At 41.7% G+C, this 15,991-nt stretch overlaps 2 protein-coding genes across 2 annotated transcripts in view; both read left to right on the top strand.

The window, feature by feature from the left end:
- Positions 1-531: 531 nt before the first annotated feature.
- prrg2 (proline rich Gla (G-carboxyglutamic acid) 2) lies at positions 532-7,446 on the top strand. Its single transcript, XM_079177113.1, has 6 exons — positions 532-856; positions 3,357-3,532; positions 3,910-3,943; positions 4,570-4,702; positions 5,947-6,093; positions 7,050-7,446. Exons 1-6 carry the CDS (start codon positions 775-777, stop codon positions 7,090-7,092), a joined length of 615 nt encoding a protein of 204 aa, XP_079033239.1. The 5' UTR covers positions 532-774; the 3' UTR covers positions 7,093-7,446.
- A 735-nt stretch (positions 7,447-8,181) lies between these two features.
- prr12b (proline rich 12b) overlaps positions 8,182-15,991 on the top strand; it is a gene marked incomplete at its 5' end in the record, with an annotated part of 35,797 nt that continues 27,987 nt past the window's right edge. Inside the window, one exon of the mRNA XM_079177640.1 lies at positions 8,182-8,264. Within this exon, the coding sequence (XP_079033766.1) occupies positions 8,182-8,264 (83 nt within the window). The remainder of the gene's footprint in view (positions 8,265-15,991) is intronic.

Raw genomic sequence — 15,991 nt, 5'->3', positions numbered from 1 at the left:
CTATTTCCTATTTATTTGTTTACTTATTTATTATTGACTGAATGTTCACCGGAACTTTGCTCTTATTCTGAAGTCAGTTCTTACACGCTTTTACCGTAATGCATAGTATATACACGCTCCGTAATGCCTGGTATACACGTACCGTAATGCATAGTATATACACGCACCGTAAAAAAAAAAGGCGCTGACTTGACCGCAGTTTTCTGTCTTAGGTCTCTCGTGGGCTTATCCAGTGTTTTCACTCTGTCCGCAGTTTCATTTGTTTGTAACCCAAACCATTTACCGTTGCTAATGTCTGTTGTGTTTTTACTTATTCGCTGTTCAAAGACACCGCTCAGAAAATAATTTGACCAAAACGGAGAACACACACACACACACACACACAGACACACACACACGCACGCACGCACACCCATTTAGCTGGTGGACGAAACAAGCAAGTAACGACAGTGTAGACGGTGAGACAGACAGGTTTGTGGAGGTTCCTCCCTCCAGCAGGTATGCTGTCCAACAGGTTTGTGATGTGACGGGTTTCTACGAAAACAACCCAGCCCTCAGTAGCCTGACGGTAAAGAAGTTCAGTTTGGAGTAAGATTGGGACATGCATGTTTCTGAAACTCTAAAAGAAGACGTTTGGTTTTGCTCCGCGTTGACAGGCTGGGACAGGTGCGTGTTGGAGGCTCATCCTCTACACGCTCAGGGCTCTGGCCAGAAGCGTCGCATTCATTCCCACAGAGGCTCTTCCTTGTCGTTGTGCTTGTAGTTTGGCCTTCAATGGCAGCCTTGTCGGCGGTGTGGATCCCTGTGCTGTCCCTGCTGCAGCTGGCTGTCAGCTCTGTATTCTCCAGACCTCCAGGTAAATCACACCTCTTCTCACTTAGAGCTGGTCAGTTCATACAGTGGCACGGTGCACTCACCTGTGACCTTTGTATCTCATAATTCAAACGTGGCATTCAGTGGTATTAGAATCAGAACCATTTATTGCCATGGTATGTTGAACATACAAGGAATTTGACATGACGGGAGGTACATAACATTTAACAATCAACAACAATCAACACAGTGCAAAGTAGAAACATATTAAAATGTACAGAAAGATATACAATAAAGTAAAATATCAAATAAAGTGAAATATAAAATAAAGTGCACAAACGAACAGATAACAGGACTATAAATAAATCACAGGCATGCGTCACAGCAGTGGCGGCTGTGCATTTTATACCTGGGCCTTCACTGCTGTCCTGCAGCTGAAACACCACCTGATGGCGCCACAGCTACGGTTATTATTTGTTTCTAGGGCTGTAACATTATACGTATTCGTATTAAACCGTTCGGTACAAGGCTTACGAACCTAACAATAGGTTTGAAGAATACTAGTGCATTTGGAAAATGCAGAAGCTTAAATTGTAGGAAATATAATGTTTTCTGCGCTCCTGTAGGAGACAACGGTCTGTGTGACCTCTGAACCAGAACAAAAAAAAACAGAACAAAAAACAGCTGGGGCTCCGCAAGTGTTCTGGGAGGCTAGGCTAACTAGCTTAACGGGAAAACAACAGCAGCAACACGCATTCTGCTACACACTCGAGGGCCATTCAGATTTTAGATGTAAAAAAACAAACGCAGTTCACTTACCAAATGCTGATCACTTAAAGACAAACTCCATCCTCCTTTCTTTGTTGACAAAGAGTTTAATCCCACGGTTAAATCCCAACTCACAAATCTGTTTCTCCTCCTTCTTCAGCCATTGAGTGTTAAAAAAACAAAGCTAGGTAAAAAAATAAATAATCTACACCAAGAAAAATGCAAAAAATGTCATAATTTCTTCCATATCTTTCAATTTGAACTCTCACTACTCCGACTAAGCTTCTGCTGTTAACTTTCGTTTCATGATAGTCACATGCTCGCCCACTGACCAATCACAGCGCAAGCACTGCAGAGCTGCTCCTTAAAACTGAGCCGCACGTAATGCTGATGTAGTTGTAGGCCAGCTAGCAGCTCTGACACGTCAAAGAATAAGCCCAACATGTCAAACTAAAGATCTGATTGGTTGAAGACTATGACAATCAACAATATCGTCTAGTGCTGGGCGGTATGACCAAAAATGTGTATCACGGTATTTTTTAAGATTCTGCCGGTTTCTCGGTATATCACGGTACTTTTTTTTCCGTGATTGTGTTTTTATATAGGTTTATAGTGACTTACTCTACTGTCAGGAGTACATAGAATATAAAAACATTTTAATGTCATCATGTATAAAGGCTTTGCTTACTATAGGGTGTGCTCGTTTGTTCGTATATTGTTGGGATAGCAGTTTGGCTGAAGTATTTTCTCCCCGGTAAGACATACCTTGAATCCAGTGTTTTAATCATTGCTCTGAGCCCGTCTTTCTCGACTGTCTGTAGTGGGACCGTGTCCTTGCATAGATGGGTCGTTATTGCATTCGTAATGTCGCTCCACCACTTGCTTTTCTTGTCGTATGCAGCGCCTCGAGCAAATGCCTCTTCAAGCGATGTGTGACCCTTTGGCTTCACTGTTTCACTCGCGCTAACGTTACTGTTACCCTTACTATCGGTGCATCTCCGGTCTGTCTTTGTTCATCCTGTATCGCTCTGTTCTGTTCGTTAATGTAGCGTTACGGTAGCGACGGAGGCTCTCGCAGCTGTTAGCAGACTGTTGCGCTAGCAGGCTAGCTAGCTAGCGAGCTGTACCCAGCATGCAGTTCGGTGGTGTAATTTTATTAAATGTATTACAATTATTAGTGTTACAAATTGTTTATGTGTGAAAAATTCATATCATACAGGAAATTAAAACCGGTATACCGCCCAGCACTAATATGGTCCCCATTCACTTAAACTGCACATGGATTCACTTGTGAGTCTGCAGGCCTGGGGCCTCTCTTCTACCTAGAGACACAGAGGTGAAATCTGATTGGATAAAAGCTCTACTTAAAACAAGCTGCACTGGAAGCAGAGCAACTGAGGAACACAGTAGCTGTGCAATGAGAAAATAAGATAATGGGAAAAATAATTAGAATACATGTAGTGTATTTATGAAAAATTATTAAATTATAAAGTAGCTATAACTTTGTGATTCTGTTTAGGCCAGCCTTGAAGGCCCTGACGGCCCACCACTGTATCACAGTTAAGAGATAAACCATTATTTGTGTGAACTCATTAGCTTACATGAGGACATGTACATTAAAGTCACTTGTTTACGCATATTGTGTGACCACGGGGGCCAACACAAAGACAAACAGTGGAAAGGTTTTTTCACAAACATAATATTTCTGTATCAGGTGTGATTGTTGCCGTCACTCAGTGTATGCTCTGTGAGTTCACATTGCCTGCGTCCTGCAGGAGGTCCAGTGCTGGTGGACCAGCAGTCAGCGACCTCCTTCCTGTCCCGCTCGCTGCTCTACAACAACTGGGACTTTGAGGTCGTGGTGTCTGACGATCTGGAGAGGGAGTGCATAGAAGAGAGGTGCAGCTATGAGGAGGCCAGAGAGGTGTACGAGGACGACACCAACCAGCTGGTAGTGACTGTCTCAGTACACTCATTTGGATGTAGAATCCTATAGCTCTATGGACCTAGACAGATCAGGAGAAACCTGACATTTGAGTTAACCTCTGTGTGACAGCTGTGAGAACAGTGACAAGAGTTTTAAAAAAAACAAAACCAGACATCATCACTAAGAGTTTACAGCCTGCTTAAGTTATTAGCACTGCATTGTTATGTTTGCAGTTTTAGAGTGGAGAAAATATGTAGTATCCATTTAATCATACAACAAACAACTCCCAGAATGTTTACCTAAACATCATTTAGAAATCACTCTTAAGGCATGTTCACATTGGCTGAAATGTCCTGTGGTTGCCACTTGTTTATTAAGTCTTCTTTTGCTTCCATTTTCAGGAAATATTTTGGAAGAACTATATCCTCACTAACGGTAATGTTTTTAAAGATGAATATGATACACTGCTGTAGTCTGTTGTATTGGGCTCATCCAGCTGAATGTGGTGTCTTCACATTGAAAATACATGCACAACATTACAAATATGAGTATTATAATTAACATTGTGATCATTTTAATTTCTGCATTGCTAATATTGTATTCAGTATAGCTACTTGGTTAAAGATACACTCCTTGTTATAGTGCTCCAAAAGCCCACTTTTTTTTTTAGGGTGCTACTGAATCCTACAACAGTCTGTATCTTTGGTCATTTATAATGTCTCCAGTCCTTTTGAAAGTAGACTGTACTTTATAATCAAATGCTCTGTGAAGGTGGAGTCAGAATACACCTGTAACATGTGCATTCTTTGCTGCAAACTTTAGTTTATAACTGGACAGAAATTGCACCAACAGTTCACAGTGCAGCTGGTGTATTATTCAGAAACTGCATGGAGCATCACAAAGGAAGGACTTTGTTGCAGTCACACGTTTATACTGTATCAGTGATGACAAAAGCAGAAGACAGTCATGACTGAAGTCACTGCTGTAGTGATGAGTGACTGACTGCTATGAGAACTGTATAAGAAGCATTAGTTTGATGTTGTTTCTGTTTGTCTTTGAAGCGTATGCTCCCAAAGTGGATGCGGCAGGGCTGGGGGCAGGGATCGTGGCTGTCCTAGTGTGTGCTGTTATTGCCACTGTGCTGGGAATCTACTGCTACAAAAACAAGAACAAAGGTGGACAGAGGTCGGCCCAGTAAGTTCACTCTGATGGGAACACTTATGAAGAAACGCTGCTAACGTTGGGATGTGGACAACATCCAGCACTTAAACTCAGACAAGGTCCCATATCAGATTGTCACTACACAATTATTGTGGCCAAAACAATTCCATGGAATGATATTATCAAGACATCTATAGAATATCTGAAAACATTAACGATCAGTCAAATTAATTTTTAGCTTGTTCTTCATTAACCCCAAAATACGAGTGTATTTAGGAGGAGCTAGGGTCTGTCACCATAGCTGTAGACTGTATTTAAAATGATTTGAAATGAGCTGGATTTACACAATATTATCATGTGTGTGTTATTAACATTACATTGTTTAATTTTGTAAATATCACTCTTATCAATCAATATCAATACTGATATATCAAGACACTAGCTCAGACCACAACATTTGATCACAGCTGGTCATTAAACTAGTATGGACATTCATGGTCCTCAAATAATGATGTCGAAGGGCTTCAGTGACCCCCCCCCCCCCCCCCCCCCCCCCCTGGACTTCTGTCTACCACAATTCCCAGTAAGCAGCTCTTTCTAGAAGAAAATGACCAGACTTACAGGAACCAGCCCAAATTCAAAGTCCCTAAACTCTTCATCTCAATTGTCGACACAAGAAGCCGCTACGATGTGCCGGACGTTTCACAGCAAAGGGAATGGTCCTTGTGAGGATGATCAACATTAATTACGAAATAAAAAAAGTCTCTTAAATAATAATTTTTACATATGAGACTTTGTTGGTTCAACTGGAGTCACAGAAATCATGTTCTTCTATTGTATTGTATTCTATACTCATGTAATTAGCTATGCAACCTATTCTGTAGTCATACATCCTTGAATGTATTCAATATTTAATTTCTTTATTGTGCCTTGAAGAAATCCTCTAACTCTGTAGAGAAACACACAATATTATCAATGACACTTTCATATCACAATAGAACCCTTGAAACAATTTGAATGAAAACTCATAAAGTAACGATCTGGACGACAGCATTGTAATAATAGCCGGTGTTGGTCAGGAATCCTGATGTTCAACCACAACCTTCTCTCTAGCACCACCATCTGGTGAACATTTCCACAATCCAACAACAGGAAATCAAACCTATTAACTCGATTTTACGGAGCACGTTCATGTCTGATTTAGACCTGATTAGCTACACAGTACTTTCACCGCTTTGTTGAATTCTACTGAGTTTTGTTTCTGTGTGCCGGTCCAGCGTTCCGGTGAGGATGGCAGCAGATGGGCGTCCAGCCCCAGAGTCGGTGCCCCTGGCTGGGCTCCTCATCCCTCCAGCTCTACCCAGCTACAATGAGGCTCTGCACCACAGTGGGCAACACGATGCCCCACCACCACCTTATTCAGGGTAAGTGGATGCTCCAGTTTGCTCCTCACATGGATCCAGGTCAGTGTCTAAGATCCAGCCCGAAACCTACAAAAAGACGGGGATACAAGTGAACCTAAGAAAATTGCAGATGACAAATCGACATTACTTGCAAAAGGTACAGCATATTAAAATATGCATTTTATTACTAATTTGAATAAAGAAATACTTTTCATGGCGCAGTTTTCCCAGGTGTCCTAAATGTAATAAAATGTATTTCAATTCAAAAGAAGCACCGGGAGATTCAACAGTGTTCCACTCCATTCCTCCACACCACTTACATCATCAGAAATAAAAAGCAGAGAAAACATCAAAACAACATTTACAACTTCTATACCAATGTAAACGTGTATTCAGCTCAGTGAACAACGGTAAAACACTGATTCTTAAACAGTACGTTAGGAGGTTATCACTTCCAATCCCATGATGAAGAAAACTCTAACAATAACTATAAATTAAAAAATGATATATATATATATATATATATATATACACCACATCTCACCAGCACTATAAAGTCTGTTGTCTTTCAAATTTATTTTGTGTTGCGGTTACAATATATCCATCCAAAAAATGTTTTATTAGTTGATGTTTATGAAATGCATTCCTGCTGCCTTGAGTAGAAACCTGTAAACTGACAAAATAAACAAAAACATATATCTGTTTGATGAAAACCATCAGTAGTTTTGATCGGCTTTCTTGTTCATTTAAAAAACAATTTGAACACAAAATAAGCACAGAACAGAAGCAGCTGCACCATCGTCTGTCTCATTTACGTGTATTTGATCAAAGTCTCGTTCTCTGTTATTACACTCCTTCTTTGTGTTCAGCTCAAAGTATGCTGCAGCCCTGTCTTTGTGAAGCTTTCTATGTTGGACACGGGCCGTGCTGCTGTGTATAGTAACGCTCACAGAGGTGTTTCCTCTCTTTGACCACAGGGGGGCGCCATCAGAGCCTGCTGATCCCGGAGACGAGGCATGAGAGGGCTGGCAGAGCCTCCTCATTATAGCTGATGGGCACTGGTGGTTTGAATGAACTTTTGAAGATAGCCTGTGTTTTTTTTACGGTATTTATAAGTGAAGTTAAGACTCAATCTTAGAATGGAGTCTACTGACAGCATGATCTGCATAATGGCTGGCCAGTAGTCTGTCCACTAAGCATGTGATGCTTTAAAGCGGTACAGCTGAGGGTGTGGTTCATTTTTTGTCGTTGCACTGTAGCGACATTAAACTGTGTTGTTTTGTTAGGTACTTTTGAGCAAAAGACAATCTATTCATGGACACTATAGAATCTTCAACAAAACATGTTTAATTTAATAAATTACAAACACATGCCTCCAGTCTTTTTTTGTGCATCCGTTGTAACATGTCAAGCCGTGTGTTTGTGTGTGTGTGTGCGCACTTGAAGTGAGGAATATGTCAGCTCACCATCCTTTACATGTTGCAACTTGTTTGTTGTTTATCACAGCAGTTGATTCGAGAACAAGAAGCTGGCAACAGAAGCTGAGCTCTTTCTCCAGACTAAATCTTTCACAATGCTACAGCACACTGCGCTGCTGTGCATGACAAATTGTGCGCGTGCGTGTGTGTGTGTGTGTGTGTGAGAGAGAGAGAGAGAGAGAGAGAGACAGAGAGAGAGAGAGCGAGGGAGCGAAGGAGAGGATGAACGCCTGCCCAGTCATTCCCGTTAAAAATGGCGTCTTGCGAACAAAATGAGCGAAAGTGTGTTTAGTGTGTGAGCAGCAGCGCAGCAGAGCCGTGAGACTGAAGCCCGCTCATTAAAGCTGCTGCTGAAGAACGCGGAGCATCTGTTCTACGGCCCGTCAGCTCCACACAGGAGACAATAGACAGTGAAATACATGAAGAGGAGAGGAGGGAGGAGGAGGAGGTGCTCCTGGCTGCTGTGCCCCCCCCCCCCCGCGCTCTCGCCCCTTCTCCTCCTCCCTCCATTCCTCCCAGTCTACAGGCTCGTCAAGCGGAGAAATAAACAGAGGCGAGCGCAGAACAGAGAAGACATTCCTCCCTCCCCTCCCCCTCACTATCTGTCCATCTTCATCCAGTCCTTTCTTTCATGGAGAGGAATTATCCCGCTGCAGGCTTCGGGGATCTAGGGGCCGGGGCGGGATGGAGTTACGACAGATCGGCCAAAGCAAGGTAAGCTCCGGTGGCCAAAGCATGGGCACCCACACGCTGCTCCGGCTGCACCAGGGTGCTGGACTGGCTCTAACAATGCCACAGCGCTGCCCTGCAGCCGGGCTGCACGGTGCCGCTACACGGTCACCAGCCTCAGGTAGAGCCAGCCGGATTGTCATTTGGGGGGAGGGGAGGGGTACAGGGGGCTGTCTCCAAAACGCATGGAATGCGATGGAAGGTTAATAGTGATACGGAGACAGAGGAGAGGGGAGAAACGGAGGGGGATGGGTTGCTGGAAGCAGATCGAGTCTGTTATTTAAAAAAAAGAAAGATCACATCTTGGTTCCAGCACGGCATTGTCTCGGCTGCAGCTTTGTCCTGCTTCTGACTTGACAAATGCATGTCAGGGACACTCGCAGGTTGGCTTGATTGGCAGACCACAGCAGCACTAATTGGCTACTTATCAAAGCAGTCCGATGCTTACAGCTACAGCCTGCCGTCCAGCGAATCAAACACACCGCATTAATGCATTCCGTCAAATACAGAGACAACCTGAAATAATGTGCCAGATACAGTGATCTGATGTATCTATTGATTTGATATGAAAGCATCATTTCAATAAGGTCAAACTAAAACAAAACTACTAACCTAGCTGGTTATGGTAACAGTAGCTGTATGAATGTATTCATAACATGTTTGAAATATGGCTTAAGCTACGAATGAACTTGTTGGTGACATTCTCTCTTATTAGTAAACACGACTTTACAATCATGTCACGTGACTGACAAACGTGCCCTGACTGTCACCGTCACGCGGCTCAGTGATGAAGTTAACATTAGCCATTACTATGTTCATTACTAATACTTGGTAACGTTAGCTTTCAGGTTACCAGGCTGCACGTTACATTAACCAGTATCTGACCGTGAACGCATCACTTTCCTTGTATTCATATCAAACTGGTGATAAACGTTAGCAAACAGGCTAGTTATCCTCAAAGTCAGGCCACGTAACGCGGTCTTAAATGCCAACAAAGTCCACAATCATGGCCGTCTGGTGTGTTTAAGCTGCCGCTGTCAATACGTGACAGATGAAGTGGGGTTTCCTGACACGTCTAGTGTGTTGGAATGAAGTGCGGCATCGAGCCATGCTAACGCTAGCTAGCTCCTCTTAGCTTTGCTCCATGTTAGCGGTCGCCTTGACAACCACATCAGTCTTCCGTCAGACCGCATAGGGTTCCATCTCCGGAACCTCATTGTCATTGTCTGGCAGAAATCCTTCCGATCTATTGTGTTATTTAAAACATGTCAAATGAAATCAGAATGAAGGTAAAATGATGATAATAAATCTCCATAAGGCTGAAATGCTAACCCTATTCCTGCTTTAGTAGCACATGCCTCACCCTGCAGCATAGGCTGTGAGCCATTTCCTGTTGCCTCTGCCTGGAAAAGAGGATGGAACAGTTAACATACAGGAGATGACATACATGCTGACAGCAGAGATGTGATGGAGGAAGCAGGCAGGAGATAGAACACAGGAGTGAGCCGATGAAGTGACTGAGTGAATAAGAAAAGCCTTAAGTGGTTTAGAAACGAACAGTGGGAGACCTTTACTGTAAGTATAACAGACAGACAGAGAGATGACCCTGCTTAGGGAGCACCATACGGCACTCTCCTCTGTGAAGCAGGACAACCAGAGCAGAACTGAGATAAAGATTTGTATTGTATAAATTGGGTCATCGCAGCAGCCAATAATGACAGGCATACTAATAGAGTGAGTTAACATTGTACAAACATTAAAGTGTGACAACTGCATACTCTTTGCCTATTAAGTAGAATAGATGAAAATGGGCAGGCTTTAACAGTAGAATGTTACTTTCATGCATCCATTTATGTCAAAATATCAGAATTGTAGCATGAATTTGTAACAGATAATATATGTTGTTTTTCATGAAATGTAGATTCTTACTTGTGATCCTTCTCAAGTCACATGAGCTATTTGGAGGAAAAGAGAGAACTTTAGAGATGTTACGGCTAAGTTGGCGAGGCCTTAGGGCTCCAAGGACAAGTGTCAAGAGGAAAGCACTGGAGCTTTTGCTGTTTGTACTTTGCATTTCTCTGAATTCACTTTTCTTTTAGAACTCTTCACACAGTCAGCACAGCAGCAAACTGTGCAGACTTGACTGTGGACAAAAAAATGCATTCATTGACCACATCATCTACAAAACTAATGAATTAGTTTTTTTCCTTCTCAGCCTCAACCACCAGCAATTATTTAAAAAACTGTCCAAATAAAAGTAACTTTCAAACATCAGACAAAGTGAAGTTGCTGTTTGCTACGTGTACTTTTTTTTGTTTTGTGCTACGTGTGTTTTTAAAAAAAAAGAAGAGTTTTGAAAAAGTGAACTCAGTAGTATGGATAAATATGTGTGTGTAGAAACCTGTAAGTTAGAATGGTGAACTAACACCTGGCTGAAAGCTGTCTGCCTACACCATATGTTACAAGAACATAATAGAACATGCCAGCAAATTAAAATGAGGAATTAGCATTGGCCATGGAATAAGTTCATTCAGCATGTCTTTTACATATTTAAGTTTGTTTGCCCCAATTCCTTTTCACATTCACAGGAAGAGAAGCTGATTAGGAAAAAACTAGCCGAAACAAAATGAAGGCGCTGCTGTGACTGTTGTGTGAAGACTTTGTTTGTGATTGTGGTTCTTTTGGGCGTCTTAATTCCCAACAATACCGGCTCTGGTCTAGATAGGGCCCCAGACAAGAACATGCCTATTTGATTAAAACGGTTTCATTCAGTTAGTCCTATCGGTACATTTACAAGTGCACGATAATGGCCCATCCAGAGCTTTTTGTATACAATTTGCATTGCATTGCAATTTGCATTAAATTTAAATGTATTCAATAGCAATTTATTTGAACTGTAGGTTTAGTAGGATTCACATACAATCAGGAGTGCAAATTGCGAAAGCAACTAGGGATGTTAATAATGAATCGCTTAACCAATTATTATTTTGACCCGTTAAAGTTAAAAGTTAAAAAAAATATTTAAAAAAAATGCGGAGCAAAACTAATAGAATAGCTGTTCCACCGTAAAGGTCAGCCCACCTTAAATGCGCCTGAGTCTGAGTCGTGTCTAACCTTGCTGCTGCTAAGCTAACCCCTTTACTCTAATCAGCAGGTGGCTGACCAGTAGCACACGGGGCCTGAGCTTGGCTCTTGAGGAGTGGTAGCATCATGCACATACTAATACAGTGCAGACACACTGCACTGCTCCGGTCACAGCTGCAATGTTATACTGTGAAGTTCATACTCAATGTGTTTCCCCAGCAGACACTAGCTAACGTTACTCAGGCCTGCAGCACACAGGCAGACACATAGCGTGACAACCTCGCAGCTAACGCTGTATTAATGGATGCGGTGGAGACTTGCATGCATGCAACAGCATGGCTGCTAACTCACCAGACGGGTGAACTACGGACAGGTGCCTGTTTAGTGCACACACTGTCAGTAAATGGTGCATGTAATCTGTTCGTGCATCAGATTATTGTTGCAGATGGGCGGCTTGTCAGGCCCTCAACCGCTGCACCCCCGCATGCAAAGCACTAGTCTTGTCGGTTAACGGTTAATGATCGGTTTATCGATCAGAAACAAATCTAAAATTAGCATCCCTAATGGAAACTCCTTTGTGAATAACTTGAAGATTAGACCTGATACAAGACATCTTCAGAGAGATAAGAGACTCGTATAATCTTATTGTCTTCATGTGATTTGAGAGACTGTAAACGTCTGTGATGGGACATCTATTCTGGAATGGTCAGAGTTCAGGGACACTGAATCATGGTGACATTCTTTTACCTTTTGACATAATAGACACAGTTTTTGATGCACACAATTTGCTGATTTATTTGCTGAATCATAATACAATATAGGTGAAAACAAGCAAATAAAGCAGTTCTTTACTTCTTCGTGTAATAGAGGAACTAAAGGAAAGAACCCCAGCTCAGTAAAGGTTAAATGAAAAATATGACAGAAAATGTCCCCTTCATTTTACTACAGTAAGATGTTACTTAAAGCCAAGTTGATAGGTGCTGAATATAAATATAAAATACACTCAATGCTCTGACAAATGACATGCATCTTAAAACTGTGTTAATCATTTTCTAATCAATGCGAGTACACGGCCGCAGGGTCATTCTCATGAAGCAGAAAAGCATACGATCTGATTTTATTCGACTTTTAATGGGGATTTGTGATACTTGAAGATTCAGCATTTTTTAAGTGTCTTTTTATGTTTGATGTGCTAAAAATAGAGATTGCTATTAACTCTCAAGTTAAAACAAGCAAAACACATTATTTTGACATCATAACAGAAAGATTTCTAATGACAATGAAAAGTTCCATTAAAATGTCACATGAGAGTTTTAACCAAACCTCAACATATTACATTACCACAGGTGTCTTTCTGAGAATACATTCTGTATTTCTTGAGTTGACGACAGAGCAGCCCTCCTCCCTCTGCCAGCGGTACCTGCAGGCAGTGAATCACATCAGCAGAGGGAGGAGGACAGAGGACCGGAGGAATGACTGATATCTGTTCTTCATTCTCTCTAAACGTCACTCAGGACTCATTTATCTTATTAAAATGTTAGATTGTTTCTAGTGTGATAATATTATAGTTTATATGGTGACTTTGCTGTCGTAAACATACTGTGGCTGCTCAACTTTAGTTATATGTAAAATATATAAACAGTCTAATCCTGTTCGGAATTTATTCTCTTTTAAATAATATATTAAAAAGCATTTAGTAATGAAAGAGAACCAATAACAATATCGATGAAGAACTGAACCAATAAGGATTATCGATAAGAGTTGTGTGGATAAACGATACTTTCTTTATTCACAGCTGTTTCAAAATGGTGTCATGTAACCCAAAACAATAGCTCACCACCACATGGGTAAGACATTTATGTAAGCCTCCAAATATTGAAAGGGGTAGTGGTGTAATGGTTCAATTTCAGAGTGCTTTGATTCAGCATCAATTATTACGGCAACTATTGGATGCATCATAGAATGCTATTCTGACCACAATATGATTAGATTGAATCAATTCTGTCAAAATGTGAAACAGTTGTACAAAAGTACGTCGCATCTGAACTACAAGTGTGAATTGATCAGCAATAAATAACTAAGCATATATGAAAGAGATGAAAGACCTAAACCAAGACACTTGCTCAAAGCATACATGAGAATTATCATGCATCAGTTTTTACACCCCCGTTCAGTCCCATTTGAAACTACTACTTCTGCTTTATTTTATCTTCGTCCACCATAACTTGCATCCCTTCTGCCTTCTGCATGGCATCTACTTATGAAGCTATAATGCTTAGGATTGACTGAAGTTTAAGTTGGATGGTTTAAATCATATGTGACTGTTTTGCTATTTAGGAGATGTGGCATCGAAACTATAGTGTTAACTTGTGGGATACCGCGTCTATCCTTCCATCCTTTATGTAATGACATGGTAGGTGCCGTAAAGTACTATTCAGCCTTACTTGTGTCAGGTAGAGATCTGAGTGTCATCCAGGATACACTTGCGAGTTGGAATCTGTGAGAAATTGTCTGGTTGCCAATAAATAATCTTTACTATCTGGGAAAAGTCCATACTATGTGGTGTCAAGCACAGATTGCAAATCCAAGAATAGTGGACGATGTGCCATATACAATGATACATCGACAGTATCATCACCAGAACAAGTGTTATGTCATGCTGAGTCCCAAGGGTGAATTTGCACACTAAAGAAGTCATTGCTCCATATTGGCAGGCTTATGGAATGATCTCCCACTCATCAGAGACAGAGATGGGTATAGGGATGGGGTTACCGCGGGAGTCTTTACTGCTGCGCTGGTTTCTCTCCTCTTCTTCGAGGGCAGGGCGTTGCATGCACACATCGTTTGTGTGGGTGAGAGCAGAGAGACGACATTCAAACACTCGGCAGTCCACTGATTTATTGCTCTCGCAAAAAAACATCTTGTTTTAAGTAGAGCTTTATCCAATCAGATTTCACCCCTATGTCTCTATGTAAGAAGAGAGGCCCGAGGCCTGCTGGATAGCCTTTGCAGATTAAAGTATATGGGGACGATATTGTTGATTGTCATAGTCTTCAACCAATCAGATCTTTAGTTTGACATGTTGGGCGTCATCGTTGACGTGCTCAGAGCTTCTAGGTGGCCTACAAGTACGTCAGCATTAATGTGCGGCTCAGCATTAATGTGCGCCGTGATTGGTCAGTGGGCTAGCGTGACTGTTTTGAAGCTGAAGCTAGCTAGCAGAACTTAGTAGTTAGTAGTAAGAGTTCAAGTTGAAAGACATGTAAGAAGTTATGACATTGACATGACATTTTTAGCGTTTCGCTTGGTGTAACTTTGTTTTTTTAACATTCAATGGCTGAAAGAGGAGAAACGGATTTCTCGAGAAGGACATTTCCAGAAAAACTGGACATCAGCCCTGACCCAGCCAGGAAAAGGATTTGTGCGCCACTTTCAGTCCAGCAACTACGGACGGTATTTCTGGCTGACAGCGTCAGAGAAGCGTTGCACATTTTATGGCTAAGAATGCGTTTTATTTGCGACTGAGCGTCTTGGTGTTTGGAGCTACGCTAACCTGAGTTGGCTAACCAAGGCAGCAACACGACACCATAGCACGACAGGACACTTACAAGCTCCGGTGCTTTTGAAAACTTTTGGAGAGACCCGAGTGGATCTACAACTCAACGAACACGTTCACAGGAGGACGTCTGGCTGGAACTGAACCGCACCGATGTTCTGTACAACCGTGTCATTGAACTCTTTGTAATCAAAGAAAGGAGGATGGAATTTAAGTGAACAGTAGCTTTGGTAAGTGAACTGCTTTGTTTTTACATCTGCAGTAGCGTTGCTACTGTGTTAATTTGTCTATGATGTCGTTTTTATGACATGGTTAATATTGTTCCCTCTGATGTGAATAATATTTGAATGGCTCGTGCTCTTCAGTGTGCGGTGGAATACGTGTTTTAGCACCGCAGTGTTGCTGGATTGATTTATCATGCTTTGTTGTCATATAAATATATGTGACTGGTTCTTGTGAGTTTGTTCTTGTCATTGTGTTAATTACGTTGATTTTGACTATATGCATTGTCCGTTAATGACGAAGCATCCCGTCATGCGCATATTCATGTATCTGCACTCTGTATTTGTAGGTATTGAGCTTCATTTTCACACAAAACAAATAACCTGTAGGGGTTAGGGTTCTGACATTTGATTCTCTGTTTGGGCTTTTGTTTTCTTTTACAAAACAGGAATTATGGTCTGGAGAAATGGGGATTGTGTGGCGATTGCTTTAGCCCTTTTTCTCCACTGCGGGGAGAGTTTTCAGCGTGTGTGCTGCTGTTGGTTTTCCTGCTAAGCTAGTTTAGCATAGCGCGCCTCCCAGAACACACGTGCCTCACCAGAGTACAATGTTGTTCTTCCGTGGTGGGCGTGTCAGTCAGCACGTAGTCTGTTATGTTGGGTGGGTTGCCAGGTTGAGTGTAGTGGCTCCAAAGAGAGAACACTATATTTCCCACAATTTAAGCTTCTGCATTTTCCAAATGCACTAGTATTATTCAAACGTATTGTTCGGTTCGTAATACATACCGAACCGTAAGCCTCGTACCGAACGGTTCAATACGAATATGTGTATTGTTACACCTCTAATAACC

Source organism: Pholis gunnellus, assembly GCF_910591455.1.
Source record: "Pholis gunnellus genome assembly, chromosome: 17".
Lineage (NCBI taxonomy): Eukaryota > Metazoa > Chordata > Actinopteri > Perciformes > Pholidae > Pholis > Pholis gunnellus.
The sequence above is the reverse complement of the archived record's forward strand: the minus strand, read 5'-3'. Positions and strand labels throughout refer to the sequence as shown.

What these genes read in the sequence shown, in the direction of transcription:
- prrg2 (XM_079177113.1), top strand. Translation starts at nt 775, where the DNA reads ATGGCAGCCTTGTCGGCGGTGTGGATCCCTGTGCTGTCCCTGCTGCAG. An exon ending in AGGACGACACCAACCAGCTG is followed by an intron (nt 3,533 to 3,909) that starts GTAGTGACTGTC and finishes TTCCATTTTCAG; the next exon opens with GAAATATTTTGGAAGAACTA. An exon ending in CCACCACCACCTTATTCAGG is followed by an intron (nt 6,094 to 7,049) that starts GTAAGTGGATGC and finishes CTTTGACCACAG; the next exon opens with GGGGGCGCCATCAGAGCCTG.